This window comes from Lepisosteus oculatus, chromosome 13, assembly GCF_040954835.1.
Source record: "Lepisosteus oculatus isolate fLepOcu1 chromosome 13, fLepOcu1.hap2, whole genome shotgun sequence".
NCBI classification, from domain to species: Eukaryota; Metazoa; Chordata; class Actinopteri; order Semionotiformes; family Lepisosteidae; genus Lepisosteus; species Lepisosteus oculatus.
In genome coordinates this window covers 19,890,635-19,907,487 of record NC_090708.1, presented here as the reverse complement: position 1 = coordinate 19,907,487, position 16,853 = coordinate 19,890,635, and the positions used below count along the sequence as shown (strand labels likewise).

The 16,853-nt window shown below is 38.1% G+C and overlaps 1 protein-coding gene across 5 annotated transcripts in view; it reads right to left on the bottom strand.

Annotated features, from left to right (window-relative positions):
* Nucleotides 1–4,111: 4,111 nt before the first annotated feature.
* Nucleotides 4,112–16,853, bottom strand: part of il1rap (interleukin 1 receptor accessory protein) — a 32,040-nt gene continuing 19,298 nt past the window's right edge. For 4 of the 5 annotated variants that reach the window (XM_015361549.2, XM_015361547.2, XM_015361550.2 and 1 more), the window contains 6 exons: nt 16,709–16,780; nt 15,203–15,332; nt 14,522–14,670; nt 14,194–14,337; nt 11,126–11,269; nt 4,112–5,524 (listed from right to left, as the gene is read on the bottom strand). In XM_015361549.2, coding sequence (XP_015217035.2) covers nt 4,815–5,524; nt 11,126–11,269; nt 14,194–14,337; nt 14,522–14,670; nt 15,203–15,332; nt 16,709–16,780 — 1,349 coding nt within the window. In that variant the 3' untranslated portion in view covers nt 4,112–4,814. Of the gene's footprint in view, nt 5,525–8,021; nt 10,241–11,125; nt 11,270–14,193; nt 14,338–14,521; nt 14,671–15,202; nt 15,333–16,708; nt 16,781–16,853 lie in introns of those variants that run through there. The other variant, XM_015361552.2, reaches the window with a different exon arrangement.

The following is a 16,853-nucleotide window of genomic DNA, read 5'->3' as shown; positions in this document are numbered from 1 at the left end:
AAACTTCATACACATGTATAAAATAATTTTATAAAATATCTAATGTATCTAATGTAACACCACAGCCTCCTGTGTTTCCAAAATTATATATTTATCCATCTATTTGTCTTTCTTCATATTATTTCTGTGTGCACTTGATGGTTTATAAAAATGGAACTTTATTTCAAGCCATATGCTTTTTTAAACAGCTTACCAGTAGGGGCACACAGTGTACTCTGAAGCTGCACTCATTGAAATTTGCTTTTTTCCCCCAGTGAGAGACCCACAGTGATCACAGCAGAGTTTGCAATGACGGAGGAGAGATGCAGTTCTCACAGACAACAGTGCCTCAAGTTCACCTGCATCCAGCCAGTCTGGCAAAAGTATCCTGGCCATGTCAAGTCACCTAACCCAGTGAGACTTGTCCAGTTGGGTGACCCTATGCACAGCTGGCAAACTGCAAAGCCCAGTATGAGCTGGTAGAGGGATAGAAGATGCAACTGGAACGAATACCTATACTAGTTGACTTGGGACTGTCCAGACCACACTTTTTTTTTTTAAGTTGCCTCGTTAATCCTTGATGGAATCAGCTCATGACTTCCTCGTAGAAACTGCAGGCTGTGTACCACAGGTCGCTAATGTATAAATACAAAAGATAAAGGTACTTTGAAATCTGAAATGGAGATACATGCACATTGTTCCATTAAAACTTATTTACAGAAAAGACCATAAAGCATGAACTTAAACAGATTATACAGATTGCAACAAATATCTTGGAAAATCTAGTGTGCTTCTTAAGAAAACGAAATAATAAAATTATCTAAATCTTTCATTATTGTATGTAGTCCTATAGTCCTGCCCAATCTCTTCTGAAGAAAATACAAATTGAAATTCCATACTACTTATTAATAAGGATGTGGATGGATTTGTGTTTGTTTAGACATGTGCATAGCTTCTGCCTGTGGCTACCATCTGTTTCTTTCCGATCCACCATGTGCACAAAGTGGAGTCCAGGTGCCTCAACACTTGAAGAATGAATGCTACTCGTTTGAAATTCAGAAGCTTGTCTGACAAGTTGAAATTCTACACCCGTCCTATAAAGAAAGGTCAGTCCACAGCTAGCTATCTCTTAATCCATTGTAACAGATTCAGTGGCATTGTCACTATGAACATCTTAAAGCAAAGTTTCTTTGCATTCAACTACTGTAGGCAGCCTTGACAATCATACATGTTTTGTGTGCTAATTCCTAAGAGCCATCAAAACCCCACCATAACTAAGCTGGAAGAAACAGATATCTTAGATACACACAATAAAATGTAAAACTAGCTGTAAAATGCAGCTGCCGTTAGAAAAAATTCTCTATTATCTACAAAATGTATTTACTTTAGGATGGGGAAATAGTTTAGAGTTCATCTAGGCCCAGCAGACAAAATCTCACAGACTACATACAGCTCTGTTATACAACGCCTTTTTAAGGCAGGTAGGATTCCTCCTAAGAGTGAAATGTGATGAAAAGCAAAGTGAACATGTGCTGTTAAAACTTTTGAAGTCTGCCTTTGGCAGAACTGTCAAAATGTCATATAAGAAAGTTAAAGCTCTGTGCGGTTAGTCATATAGCAAAGTGAGACACTTCCTCGAAAAACATTGGCAAGTGAGCTGGAAGATCATAACGACAGATTTTTGTTACAAAAGTATCCTGAGCTAAAAGCCAGCTTGTTTTATATCCAGTAAGAAAGAGAAACCAGAAGTAAAGAATGAAAGAGAGAAAGAGATACGGATAAAAAAGGAAAAAGATGAAGAAGAGAAGAAGAAACAGGCAAAAAATGAACGAATGGCTCTTTGATTATGCTAAATGTTAGGGCTGACGAAAGGGCTTACTGGCTCTGTGTCTGTCACACCCTGTACACCTAGAGGGTGCTCTACTTCTCTCCTGTTCCTAGTTCCCTGTGATTATTCATGTCTTTCTGGTGTGTCTTGTTGTGTAGCCTATTTACTTCCCATGTCTGCTCTGCTCCTTGCTCAGCTTTGACGGTACAGATCACCTGAGACCCGCCTAGCACCAGGTTGCTCCTGTCCGCGGCCTGAGGGCATAAGTTTCTTTACCGACATGGTCTAACCCCGAGCCTGGGCTAACCCCCGTGTTGCCCCTTTTACGGCCTCGCATTGGGTCTCTACTGCTCTCCTTGTCATTCCACGGCTTGCCTTTCCGACATCCGTGATAGTGTCATCTTCTCAACAGGACACCATGTAGGGCTCATTTTAAAAGAAACAATGTAAAAAAGATATCTTCCCATCAACTAATATTAAGTGATGTCAAAATGAAGTTTATTCCATTCCCATGAGGTCTGGCTGATTTGTGGTGTGTTGTTTTAGCTTCAGCCTATCACGTCATCAGTCTAACAGCACAGCAGAATAGTACTGGAACAGGAAAATCAAGTACTGATCATCAATGTTCACAACTTCATTGAAAAAGCTACCAAACAAAAAATGCGAAGCAAAGGATTCTGCGTTTTCATAACAACCCCTAAGAAGAAGACAGGATATGCCTCAAAATGGTGTAGGAGCAAACAGAAGTTTGTGGAGGCAACCGAAATCCTCTAGAGGGTTAACAAAGGCTGAAGTTTATTATAAATTTAGTAGACATTATAATTATCCTAGTGGTTACTTAGTGGTAAATTAGGTGAAGTGGTTTGAAAGTTTTAAACAATGAAATTCTAATTAATAAAATTATATTCAACATGCATAGAGCACATTTTAAGCACTCCGTGTGTAATTGTATATTGCATGTTTTCTGCCTTAGAGCTCATATTAGTTTCCTAGGCTAATCAGGCTGCTTGTCCACTGAACAGCAATATCCACCCATTTGACATTCTTTTGCAGTTCAAAAGGTCATTTTAAAAATGAAACGCTTTTAGTTAAGGTATGCAGGTCAAAATAGCCGATGTTATGTAAACACTGAAGAAAGAGGTCAAGTGTACATTGAAAATATTCATTATTAACCACAAACAAGTAAACTATGTGATAACTTCGCCCGTGGAGTGATGCTGCATTCCAGCTGGCTCACAGAAAGACCCAGAGCTTCATTGTATATCGCAGAACTGTAACCAAAACCAAGAAACTAATTACTTGCACTTGCTACATCTAATTGACTTGATTCAATAAACTGTATTTGTTATGAATACAGTGTATAGTATAAAGAGGTATGCTGAGAAGCGTACTACCTTAAAGTTTAATATTTTACAAAGGAAGTACTATTTCTAGCATTATTGGCATTGATTCAAGTAAAACCTAATAGCACACAATTATCCATTGAGTGGATTTGGTTTAAAGTTGCCCTAGATGTATTATGTAATTACTGTTGGTGTGGTGCTATGACTGGCAGTATCATATTTTAAAGTCCTGTTCTTTTGCTGCCTGCAATATCAGAATCAGATGCAGTTAATCTATTTAAATGATAAAAAAATCATATTTTTAATATACAGTACTGATGAGGGACTGAAGTTCTGAAAATGAGCACTTAGTCACAAAGAAGTATATAAGGTATTAGAGTAATTACTGGGATCTGTTAATTTAACATTTTCTAAAAGACAGAATAAAGATGTCTTGCTTTAACAGTTGCAGCAACTAATTACCTTCAACAAGGCATTAAGAGTGGAAGTAATCACATCTAATGATGTCCAACACTCAAAGTGTGAAACCAACTTTTATCACATGTGGAAGGACAGGACAAACACTCACAAACATCATAAACAGGACAAACATTCAAATTGGAAAATAAACTTCTTTCTGAGCCTGTGTATATTATATAAGAGCTGGAAAACCTTTGCAGAGCATCTGTCCTACAGGGCAGACACAACACATGTTGCTGTATTTATACTGAGGCTCAATTATTGTATTAATGTATGATTATGTATTATGTACTTATATTGAGGCTCTTCTAATGAAGCATTTCCCACAACAATTGTGCCCATTTAAAAATAGTTCTTAATTTCTCTCTTGAGGTTTTTTCTTCTAGATTTATATAAGCAGAAACAAGCTTTCCTGTGTGTTGGGTCAGTTTTACAACCATGTTTTTGTCTTTCAGTTAATATAAATGCAATTTTGAGGTGAATAAATGTATTGAAAAATAAGAAACATTAGCTTTCATTTATTGCACATTTTGCCTTAGTCGTGTAATTGGAAATGCTGACACAATACTGTACTTTCCATTGCATACCAATAACCTCTTCACTGCATTTCAGAGGAAAGAGTGACATCTAGTGAGATTTTAATATTCTGCAAGTCTAAAACAAAGTGAAAAATTGTATTGAGACAGAAACTAATCTCTTACGCATATAAATCACTTTAAATATCCGAAGACATGGGTAAAGGTTCAATCGGAACAATCGAGCAAGTAAAAATTCATGCAATCAAGCACCTGAACTGCAGCAGGCAACTAACTCACTTGTATTCAAAACCTAGTGTACAGGCCTGGAGCTCCTTCTATGTGAAGTCTGCATGTTCTCCCCAAGCCCAGTGTTGGTACCTCCAGGTACTCTGGTTTCCTCCTACATACCAAAGACATGCTGTGCAGACCAAACATACAGTACCTAGTAATGCGCAATCCCCATTCCCCTCAAATATAAATATATTAAAATAAAATCTGTAAAAAAAAGGCAAGCGCTTTAGTCATGCACAAATCCTGAGGATAATGACAGAATTTGTTTTATATCTCCAATGTATGGAAAAAATGATGTGCTATGGAGGACTATGTGTCTTAAGGACTAGACCTCACATTTGAATTGATTTATCAAGGCCTAGCAACACACCCCTCTCATGCGGGAAGAACATCATTCTAGAGAGCACACAGGTTGTTATTGTTGGTCATGTCACAGCAGCACTGGTCAGTCTGAGAGTGGACTGGTTGCCTGTTGTGCTCAAAGGATGGTTTAGGCCTTGTGTGGGTCCAGCTCACCTCTGTGCCATAGGCTATGGATTTACAGAGCCTTGTCTGCCACACAGGCTGTGGCATCACTTGGCTCAAGAAATTAACTGGGTCCTTACGCTCTGAGAACCTCACACAAGCCCTGCAGGTCATACAAGGACCATTTCTTTTCCTCGGCCTCTCCCCTGTCCTGAGGCCCGCCGCAGGCTTTGAGGCAGGCCTTGTTTTTCTGGGCTCAGAGGGCCCCTTCTTGACTGGAAAGGTGCCCACGTTCAGGTCCGAATGGGAGGAGGTGCTGTCAATAAGGCGGACTCCCAGGGCCAGCGTTCTCAACGGCAGCGCCAAGCGAAGGCGGGTCCAGAACCGGGAGCGAGGATGGCCGGACTTCTCCCCTTTCCACTTGATGACTGTCGTCTGTTTTAGCTGAAGGATTTCGCTGGAGGGGAAGCTAACAGGCTTGTAGCGGATGGCGATTATCTTGGTGTCGGCTGTGTGCTGGCAGAGCAGTCCTAATCTGCACTCAAGGAGGCTGATGCTCTTTTCTGTCATATAATCTGGACTTAGAATCACAATAAGTCTGCGGCTTTTCTGTATAAACTTTAAAACATCTTCAGGTATATCTGAAATCCAGAAAGAAGACAAGCACTCATTTACAATAGGTACCCAGAAACCTACTGAGGTTTCCTTTACAACATATGTCACAATAAAAAACAAAAACATCTGGAGGCTGGATACTTATGGTTACATTTGAATAGACAGCTTTTCTTGAATTTATAATGTACAGTACACTCATCCTTCATTAAGCACGCACTTCACTTACAGCACAAGAACTAAAACAAGCAATACATATACAGACCTCTTTTATTATACTAGTGATCTTCCCTCGCTAATATGAGCTCCAAGAGAATGGCTCCCTCTTCCATCATCATTCTCTCCCCTCGGTCGTTGTTGTCTTCACTATTTTATCAGAAACAGTAAGGCTATTTTACTAGTTACAGAGTTGAATAGGATTGTATAATTGTGAAGTTTTTCATTTTGATTATGCGTGCTATGAATGCACAGCATCACCAAACAGCTTAATGCTCTGTCTTTACTTTTATCATTATGGATTCCATAACTGCACAAGATTTATTAATTGAGAATTTTTGCTTGGTAAGACATTTTTGATCAGTTCACATTGTTCATGTGTACTATAGAGATCATGCAAATTTTATTTCCTTACATTACAGATTCGTAGTACTTTTAAACATTACAGCACACATAAAAAGTATTGGTTAAGTCTACTTATTGTAACATATACTAGCAATTTAAGGTGCCAAGCTATTCAAATACAGAATTTCGATTCAATTTAGAAAAGTGCCTAAAGTGAACTGATTTATGTTCAGTTACAAGCACTTGGAATGAATCAGACTTGCATTTTCAAGACTTCACATTTTCATGAGAATTTAGTGTCACATTTTTAATTTTTTTCACCTTCAAGGAGACATTTTAGAACCAATTGTGCTCGTATAACCAGGGATGAGTGTATCTAGAAAGACATCTAGTTGACACTTACATACTCAGTCAAATACAAAAGGTGTTTTTAGAATTGCTCATTTAAGAATGGTGAGGTTAAACAGGTTAAGGATTACTCAAGACCTCCCCAGATTCTATTTTGCTTTTTGTCACCTGAAAACACTCTGGAAATATACTGCAAGGAGTGATGGTTCATTCACCCTAAAACACCTCCGCTAATTATACTGTATTGCATTTTTGGAAAACAGGCATATCTTTGTTCCAAGCCCGTGCTAAATCGCCATGAAACTACAAACCAAACAAAAAGGAGATGACCAGCATTCATGCCATCTACATACCAGGAACAGGAGAAAAGCACTGTCAGGATATCATTCAGAAATTTCTTGTTTCTTCCCCTTAAGTCTTTTACAGGCTTTTACTAAGCAGTCGGTTCACAAACTATGAGGAAAAACTGGTTTGACAAGTTGGAATCGTAGAAACTACAAAGTTATGGCTGGGCTCTTTCTCCGCAAATACTCTTGCCAACTGGAAACAGGCAAGGCAGGAATCTTAATCACATTCATCCCCAGACTGGCCCTGATAATTACGGTGTAGAGCATCTTTGGAAAATAAAAGAGCCTTGTCTCATGTCCCTGCGATACCCTCACGAAACTCACACACCAGGAGAGTATTATTTCAAGTATTATTATTAAGGAGAGTATTATATACCAAGATTTTAGGTTTCAGCTATTTGAGTAGATGTGGTAGGCGTGATTCATACATTCTCTAATTTAATCCAGGCAGGCACAATCCACGATTTCAGGAGACTGGAACATACAAGTGACAATAACTTCCAATAGTCACAAAAAAAGTCAGCGTTTTCATCTGCTGCCCTTCTCATTGTCTTCATGTTCACAGACGGAGAGCCTGAGTAAGACCAGATTGTTAATTACTGTAATTAGAGTACAGGATTAATTAGTAGGCTTGCAGACGGATTTGACATCAGATGCGAGAGCCGATGTGAGATGCTCCACTCAACGCAACTGGAAACCAAGAAGGGAATAATCACAAGGAATTATACTTCATTAACCTCGGCAGACTTTTTAAAGGTCCGTGGGTGAGAGTCAAGAAAACCATTTCCAATAAATTATGCGGTTTTCATCAGTCCAACCAGCTGTGCTAAAGGGGTTTAACGAAATGGATTCATAAAACTTAAATTTAAACAAAAATAAGATGAACGTGTAAGATGTGATGTCACGGTTGTTTAAAAAAAACATGGATAATGATCATATATTTCTACATCTTATTTATAATGTAATTAGTTCGTTGGAGTTTGCCAAGCCACAGCGGTAAATCCAATTCTCTAGAATTTGTACTATCAGTTAGTATCGAGGACAAACCACTCCAATTACTTAATTGATACATAATTCACCCTCCTGCAGAGGTAAGAAATGATAAGTTGGCAACAAGGTCTGAAACGGAATGAAAAGGCCAGGGCTCCCCTTTTCACAAAATGATTCAGAAAGGGATTAGCTCTGACAGCTGTGGGATTTCCAATAATGTGCAACAAATATATAAGAAATATATAAGAAAAACAATAAAACCCTAGATAACACCATCACATCAGAAAGAAAAAAAAACATTTATTTTTATGCATGAAATGCAAATGAATACTTACAGTATCTACAACAACAAAATACAAGAAATTAACAAAAGACGAGGGGATGTGAAAATATATTTACATGTCAAGCATTTGAAAAGTCATGTGCAAAATAATCATAATGTCACTATATGAAAGCCAATGTACATTAAATAAATTGTCTCTCACAATTAATGATATCTACAAGTCTCTTTATGGCCTAAACAGCTTCTAGACTTAAATACAGTATTTATCAATTGTCTGCTATTTCTATATGAAAATGCAACATATGAAATTCATCCATACTTTTAGTATTTTTTACTTTGTATGAAACATTTCTTTCAGAAAATGAATACATATTTACTGCCTTTGTATATCATTTGTAATACAATGCCACACTATTCTTAAATCTCACACAGCAACCACTCTAAATATATCACCATTTCAAGTGATCGGAGGTTGTACTCTTAAAAAAGAAAGAAAATTATAAGTAAAATATGCCTTGACAACACTAAAGTTTGTGCTTTGTATTAGTTTCTCTAATACTTTGTAAACTGATGGATATGTTATAAAAAAGCTGCAATCTACTGACATTTGGTGTTGGATGCTCTGATTCTGTTAATTTACCATGACAAAGCCATACTGCTTGCTTAAATTAGTTTTTGGTTTTCCAAGCTTCTTAAATCATTTTCTTTAAATCTCCTAAAATAACCAATAACTAAATGAATGTCTGGTTCACAACTGGCAAAAGTAAAAAAATAAACATTTGAAAAAAATAACAAAAACTAACAAAAATAAAACGGCCATGTTACAGAAACTACAGGTTACAGAAATTATAAATTGATATGATTAATGCTTACACAATAAGCACCACAAAAATATGACACCTACACAAGGGGACAGAGGTCCAAAGGGCACAGACAGGACACAAATACAAACTTCCAAAAACTGATGATTTGTGAGACATTAATTGATGTTGTAAGTCTGTAGTTTTTCATTAATAAACTAAGCTTAACGATCTGTAATATTCAGTCATTTCATGTTCCTTAAAACAATCAAATGTTTAAGCAATAAATAATTGACTGACTAGCAAACTTCAATAAGTTCATCATAATAAAATAATAACTATCAGCAGTTTTTGTCTTACTACATGTGAAAATAGTGCCTACAGGTCTGTGACACTATATTATAAAATCATTTATAATTAAATGGACACCTAAGTATAAAATAAGCTTATAAAAAGATAAGATAAATATACTAAAATATACCAACTTTGTAGCAAATTTGGAAAGGCACAGTAAATGTAAGTGAATAAAATTAAAATAGGAGTAAATAAAAAATAAACGCAAGAAAAGTCTGAATAGGGAAAATTTGGTAACATTTACAAGTGCATATAAGTAGCATTTCATGTTGCTGTGGATACATAAATAACTTTTTTGTGGTCAAATAAAATTTAATTGTTCACATAATGTTAATCATCTAGTTTAAAGCTTCTGTAAACTACGTGTCCGGGCGGATCATTTTCAAGATGTCTGCACATGTGTTATCGCACCAGCAGTGTGCCCTTGTAAAGCTGCAGTCTTTGGCATGTCTTTTAGTGTTATTGATGAAAGGCCAAGTGGGGTTGCCAGTGCCTTTCAGTACAGCTTTAAGCCACACCAGACCACAAAGATCCCACCACAGCAACCGAAATGCAAGTAAACATCCTGGAATTGAATGTACTACTTCAGGTTTCAGAGTTTGTTTCTGTTTTAGGTCCTCGTAACGGTAGGTTTAATGAGTATTTGTGCAGTTTTTGACCTGCTATTTATACTATGTGATAATATCCAAATAATTCTACAACATTAAACTAGTAAGTTCTGGTTGACTTTTTCGCAGGGCACTGTCTCTTTCACCTTCTTTACAGGAAGCTCCACGTGAAGTTGTTTCCAGAACCTGGAAGATGTGTCTTTGGATTTTTTCCCCTTCCACTTGATCAGAGTGAGGGCCAGACGTGCCCTCTTCAGCTCCTTTATATACACTGCCTGTTTCACAGGCTTAAACTCAACCAGAATGACTCGGAGCTTTCCGGTGAGAACCATGTTATCGATGCCAGCTTTCAGCTCTAGCAAGGCCTGGGTGCCCTGCTGGAGATAATTTGGACTCAGCACAACAATGAGACGTCTGCTTCTCCGAACGAAGCTCAGGGTGTCGTCTGTTATGGCTGGGGAACAAGGCGTTGGAAAGTTAGGTTCTTTTTAATCGACAGCAAGAGGCTGCAACTCTCTATGCACCTGCTGCTTTAGTTTCAAAGAATGTGACAGAATCCTTACAACTTAGAAAAGCTGGTGTTAAAATGGGGTTTATCACTAAGGACGCCAAACAACAAAAACGGAAATAAAAATCCATTAAATCGATTCATGCCTTGTAAAGAGATCAGCAAAGAGAATAAAGCTGATCTGGTGTATTCTCATGTACAAATTATAGCTACGATTCGGAAAGGGTAAAAATTAACGTGCCAGTTGCATGCAAAGCAGAAATATGAGTCGGAAATATTCCTGTCAAACCTGTGGGCCGTCACTGATTAATTTTTAAAAAGGCACCGGAAGATTTTGCCTCATTATTTCACCTCTGAGGCTGTGTGTACATGACAACAGAAACCTCTTTTCCTCAAAATACCTTCTCTCTCACAGTACCTCGGTCCCTTCCATTCAAGTCCATTCCATGTCTTTATAACAGCCCATCCTTAATTTGCTGAGATACTTCCTTCAGCAAGATCAACTAAGTGACTAAAGTACCAGCTGGATCAAAGTTCTGCAATGGAATTAACAGGAAACGGCAAAGTGGTCTTCACTTTTAAAAGATATCAGAAAAGTAAAGAACACTGCGCTAATGAAATGGTACTTGGAGGCATAGTCAAACTGTGGTAAATCACAGCACAAATAAGTGCACGTATGGTATTACCCACAGTAAAACCACACAAAATAGAAAATACTATGGACATTCACCACCACAAACATTCATAAGATTAGCCTGAGCGGCCCCAACCTTTGTCAGGACAAAAAACAATGATTGTAATTGCACCCAGAAATCTCAGCAATATACTCACTCCCTCCAGGCAGGCTGTCTCTGTCAAAGATGCACACTTTATATCCCCAGTCATTCTCCAGAACAGTTCTGAGAGTAAGTAGCACAAACTCCTCCTCTTCTGTGTTCCTGGCATAAGAAATGTAGATGTCGTACTCCTTCCCATCTGACAACCAAAAACAAGAAAAACTCTTCAGATTTATTAAGATCTTTGATTTCTGGAGGGTATGGCCAAGACATTCCTAGACAGAGCAAGAAACAGAAGGTCTAGCCATTCAGAATCTCATCTATTCAGACTAGTAAAGCATCGCTAAAGCATGGCTTTACTAGCAAAGGATAACTGGCTATGATTATGCCCCCCTAACTCAGAGAAGAGTGACTGTCACTTTTAACAATGAACTTATACTGTACATGGTAAAGCATGTCAAAAGATTTTAAAAAGCAAAAATAATCAAAACCTCTGATGAAATTTGTGAAGGGATACAACTGTAATTTTTTACCCTATCATGTATGTCTTTGTTGTAGAATGTATATATCAGGCACAAATATGTGTATCTAGAATTATGAAATTGAAATTTAGAAAGAGCTAATCTTGGATATCTAAATTACGACATGTATGACAAGCTTTGTATCCTAACTTGCTTGTAATGTATAAAAGTGACGATTATTGTTTCAAAAGTCTGTGGAATAACAGCCATCTACTGGATTATTACATGTACCTGCTGTCCCTTTATCAAACACAAAATCCCAATTTCAAATGATAAGGATCTGCCATATTCTCATCCATGCCGAGACATAAATTAAAATCAACACTAATCCTTATCAAACTTCAGTATACAGCCCCACTCCACAAATGTGTATTTTCCAAAATGGACAATAATGCTCTGTATACTACTACCAACACCTCTAATTCTCAAATGATACACAGACTGTAAAATCTAACTTTAATTTACATATCTTATTTAGACAAACAATTCCCTTTGTAATAGCAATCTCTGTAATCTACAGTAATCTAGAACTCAGATTTACACTAATCACCACTAAGAAAATATAGTCTGAAATTAAAAATAAAAATGGAATTACCTTTCTTAGGTAAATAAAACTGGATAATCATATTTTACTTAAAGCACTAGAAGGGTTATTGGATACTTTAATTAAATGTAAACATTTGTTCAAAGGAATAAAAAACCTCCGAAAAACAAAGCTATGACTATCATGTGAGAAATCTTACAAACAGAAGACACATTTTTAGATGATGACATAATGAGATTCTAAATGAAGTGAAGAAATAAGTTCTTGTACCTTTGTTTCACAATGCTTTTTTTTTGGTAAAAGGAGCATACAGTGGTGTGAAAAAGTATTTGCCCCCTTCCTGATTTCTTATTTTTTTGCATGTTTGTCACACTGAAATGTTTCAGATCATCAAACAAATTGAAATATTAGACAAAGATAACACAAGTAAACACAAAATGCAGTTTTTAAATGAAGGTTTTTATTATTAAGGGAAAAAAAAACCTACATGGCCCTGTGTGAAAAAGTGATTGCCCCCTAAACCTAATAACTGGTTGGGCAAACCCTTAGCAGCAACAACTGCAATCAAGCGTTTGCGATACCTGGCAATGAGTCTTTTACAGTGCTGTGGAGGAATTTTGGCCAACTCATCTTTGCAGAATTGTTGTAATTCAGCCACATTGGAGGGTTTTCGAGCCTTAACTGCTTTTTTAAGGTCATGTCACAACATCTCAATTGGACTCAGGTCAGGACTTAAACTAGGCCACTCCAAAGTCTTCATTTTGTTTTTCTTAAGCCATTCAGAGGTGGACTTGCTGGTGTGTTTTGGATCATTGTCCTGCTGCAGAACCCAAGTGTGCTTCAGCTTGAGGTCACGAACAGATGGCCAGACATTCTCCTTCAGGATTTTATGGTAGACAGCAGAATTCATGGTTCCAGTTACCACTGCAAGTCTTCCAGGTCCTGAAGCAGCAAAATAGCCCCAGACCATCACGCTACCACCACCATATTTTACTGTTGGTATGATGTTCCTTTTCTGAAATGCTGTGTTACTTTTACGCCAGATGTAATGGGACACACACCTTCCAAAAAGTTCAACCCTTGTCTCGTCAGTCCACAGAGTATTTTCCCAAAAGTCTTGGGGATCATCAAGATGTTTTCTGGCAAAACTGAGACGAGCCTTTATGTTCTTTTTGCTCAGCAGTGGTTTTCATCTTGGAACTCTGCCATGCAGGCCATTTTTGCCCAGTCTCTTTCTTATGGTGGAGTCATGAACACTGACCTTAACTGAGGCAAGTGAACCCTAGAGTTCTTTGGATGTTGTTGTGGGGTTTTTTGTGACCTCTTGGATGAGTCGTCGCTGCGCTCTTGGGGTAATTTTGGTCGACCAGCCACTCCTGGGAAGGTTCACCACTGTTCCATGTTTTCGCCATTTGTGGATAATGGCTCTCACTGTGGTTCGCTGGAGTCCCAATGCTTTAGAAATGGCTTTATAACCTTTTCCAGACTGATAAATCTCAATTACTCTGTTTCTCATTTGTTCCTGAATTTGTTTGGATCGCAGCATGATGTCTAGCTTTTGAGGATCTTTTTGGTCTACTTCACTTTGTCAGGCAAGTCCAATTTAAGTGATTTCTTGATTGAGAACAGGTGTGGCAGTAATCAGGCCTGGGTGTGGCTAGAGAAATTGAACTCAGCTTTCCAAAGATGTGATAAACCACAGTTGATTTATGTTTTGACAGGGGGGGCAATCACTTTTTCACACAGGGCCATGTAGGTTTGGATTTTTTTCCCCTAAATTTAAAAACTGCATTTTGTGTTTACTTGTGTTATCTTTGTCTAATATTTCAATTTGTTTGATGATCTGAAACATTTCAGTGTGACAAACATGCAAAAAAATAAGAAATCAGGAAGGGGGCAAACACTTTTTCACACCACTGTATATCTTCAAGGACCATAAGAGAATATATTCAAAACTACAAGCAAACCAGTTTGGTGAGCAAATTATATTGAAAAGAACCTGTTTTCCAGTCAATTGTTCTGCACTGTGGAACTCAAAAGCGTAAGAAAAAGGCCTACCTCCTACGGTCTCGTCAGTTCCAAAGTAAGCTCGGTACAGCAGCACCAGTTCCAGCCAGTACACGTGGTAAATCACTATTAATATAACCATGAGGAAGAGGGTAACACCAAGGCCGCAGCCAAGCTCTATGGACGGAATGTAAGCTGAATGTGGAAAAAAAGCAGTAATGAGATTGGTCAGTAAAGATCGGTCATATTCAGGCCAAAACCCAAATACAAAAAAGCCTTGTTCTCCAAACACAGCATGAGAGAGAATCCCGACTTTCAAACATACTAAAGTAAGCTTTAACTTTCTTTTTCTTAACTCAGTTAACTTAGAACCACTTGCCTTGTGCAGCAACTCTGGCCTTGCTGTTCACCTCTCCCAATTTATTTTTTGCAAAGCATGTATAGTCTTTTTTCAGGTCCTCGGAGGTGAACTTGTCAATCTGCAGGATTCGTCTTATACTCTTGTGCCCCAGCTGTTCATGAACTTCACTGGAGGAAAAGGAAACTGCAGTTTAAAAGGGCATTGCTGCTCAGAGGTTTATTTTTTTTGTTTTGATGGGGAGGGTCCTGAAACTGAGGAAAATGTCGTGGGTAACCGAAAATCTTGACAAAGTGTCTTCAAACGCGGTGTCGTGCAGGCATCCTTTGAAAATGCTGCAACCCACATATCAATCAAGAGAGACACAACACAAACAAGTAAAGCACTGATCTTACACTGGTTACACAGGCAGGCCGAAGGAACTGAACCTTTTCAAGAGAGAAGACTACAGGCAAACCTGACAAGTATTCAATATCATGAAAGGCACTAACAAAGTCAGCCTGACGCAATTCATCTGAATAAACAGTGAAACATAAACTGAAGGATTCCATGGAAGTGTATTTAAAACAATAAAAAGGAGGCACTTTTAAGCAAAGGGATGCGAAAGAGAAGAAAAAGCAATCATTATTAATATTTGTACTGTATGTATATGTATTTTTAAATACAGGGCCTTCGGTGCCTAAAATAAGGAAATACGCAGACCTGGAGTTGATCTTCATCCTTTTGTCGGAATTTGGATCCACTCTTTTGCCATTCACAGACCACCACACTTCAGTGGCCGAGTCTTTCAGATAGTGAAAATATGCCTCACAGAGCAATTCAGCCGTCTCTCCTAGGAACAAAATATTAGGAAACAAAGGATGACAGCAATGAATATGGAATTATAATTATTATTTATGTTTTAGAAGAAGGTTAGATATCTATTGTACTATACATTCAAGTATTTCTTTGTTTTCAAAAAGCAGGATGGTAACAACTTTGTTACAAGTCCTTTCATTCTTCTCTAGGTGTTACTAAGATGAGGAAAACCTCCTAAATTGCTACAGACATTAAGTGTAAGTAACAGGGGAAAGCTGCAATCATTCATCATGGTGGACAGTAACTGCCTATAATCCACTTAAATCAATGATACAGCAAATGCAGATCATCTGAGGGTTAATTGGGTTAATTTGTGCTGCCATTCTCTAAAAAGCATAGGAGTTGGTTTTCAAGGATCAGTACTGTAAGTGCAGCCCACAGCTATAAAGGCAGAAAAGTCTAAGTTCAGACATCAAATGACTGTCTTAATCACTGAGAGCCACTTCTGTTCCTGGAGGCCTGCCATGTCTCCTGGTCACTTAATGGCTTCATTTGAATCAAATGTTTATTTAATTTGTTTATATTACTACGGTTTCAAGTTTTTTACTCCTTGTGGACTGCAGCCCTCCAGCACCAGGAGAGTGTCTGCCCTGTTCTGCTCTTGGTCAAGACTGGGTCTGTATGCCCTCAACATTGTGTGGTAGCAGGAAGAAGCTCACGAGAAAGATGAAGGAGGGCTTACTGATTACTACTAATGGAATCATGCATTCACTTTGTAACTACAGTGTAAAGTTCACTCTAAGTTTCCTACCATTACATCTTGCATTCAGAACCTTGCAATCAAATAATAGTTGGCTTATTGCCTCCATGTCCACATTTTCTTCTAATAATCCCTTGCATTTATATGGAGCACTTCAAATATAGGAGGTTGCTCATGTGCTCTATCACTGATCTGCAGCCCCCCCACCAAGTGATGCATGGCAGCCCCACTGCACAGCTGATCATGGAAGGGAATGGGAGATTTCTTCAGTCGAATTAAGTGAGAACTTCAATGAGACCAAACTAGGGAACTGAGCCAGTAAATGAGGATGAAAACCCTTAAGGACAGTACCTTGGGTTCTTTAATGACCAATTCAGAACCTCATTTTAACCTTATCTTATTCGAAGGCTGGTATCTTCTACAGCTCAGTGCCCCTGGCTGCCATACTGGGGTATCAATCTGGGCATTATGGTCCAGATGGAAGAGTGTCACCTACTGGACCACCAACACAGTTACAGCAGTAACTCTGTGGTATTTAGAAGTCTCCCATCCCACTACAGACCAGGCCCATTCCTGCTGAAATGCAGAAGAGCTGGTAACACTATGGTTGCCAGTAAAGAGGAAAAGCAAAAATTTTATTTTTAAATTACCAAGTGTCACAGTGAAAGTAAGTTCTTTATTTGGAATGTGGATCACTGGTTTGTACTGTAAACGAGACGAACCTGAAAAACAGAGAGGTGACTTCATTATAACAAATTTCTTTTAAATGAGCACAAAGATTGTATTGCCTATATT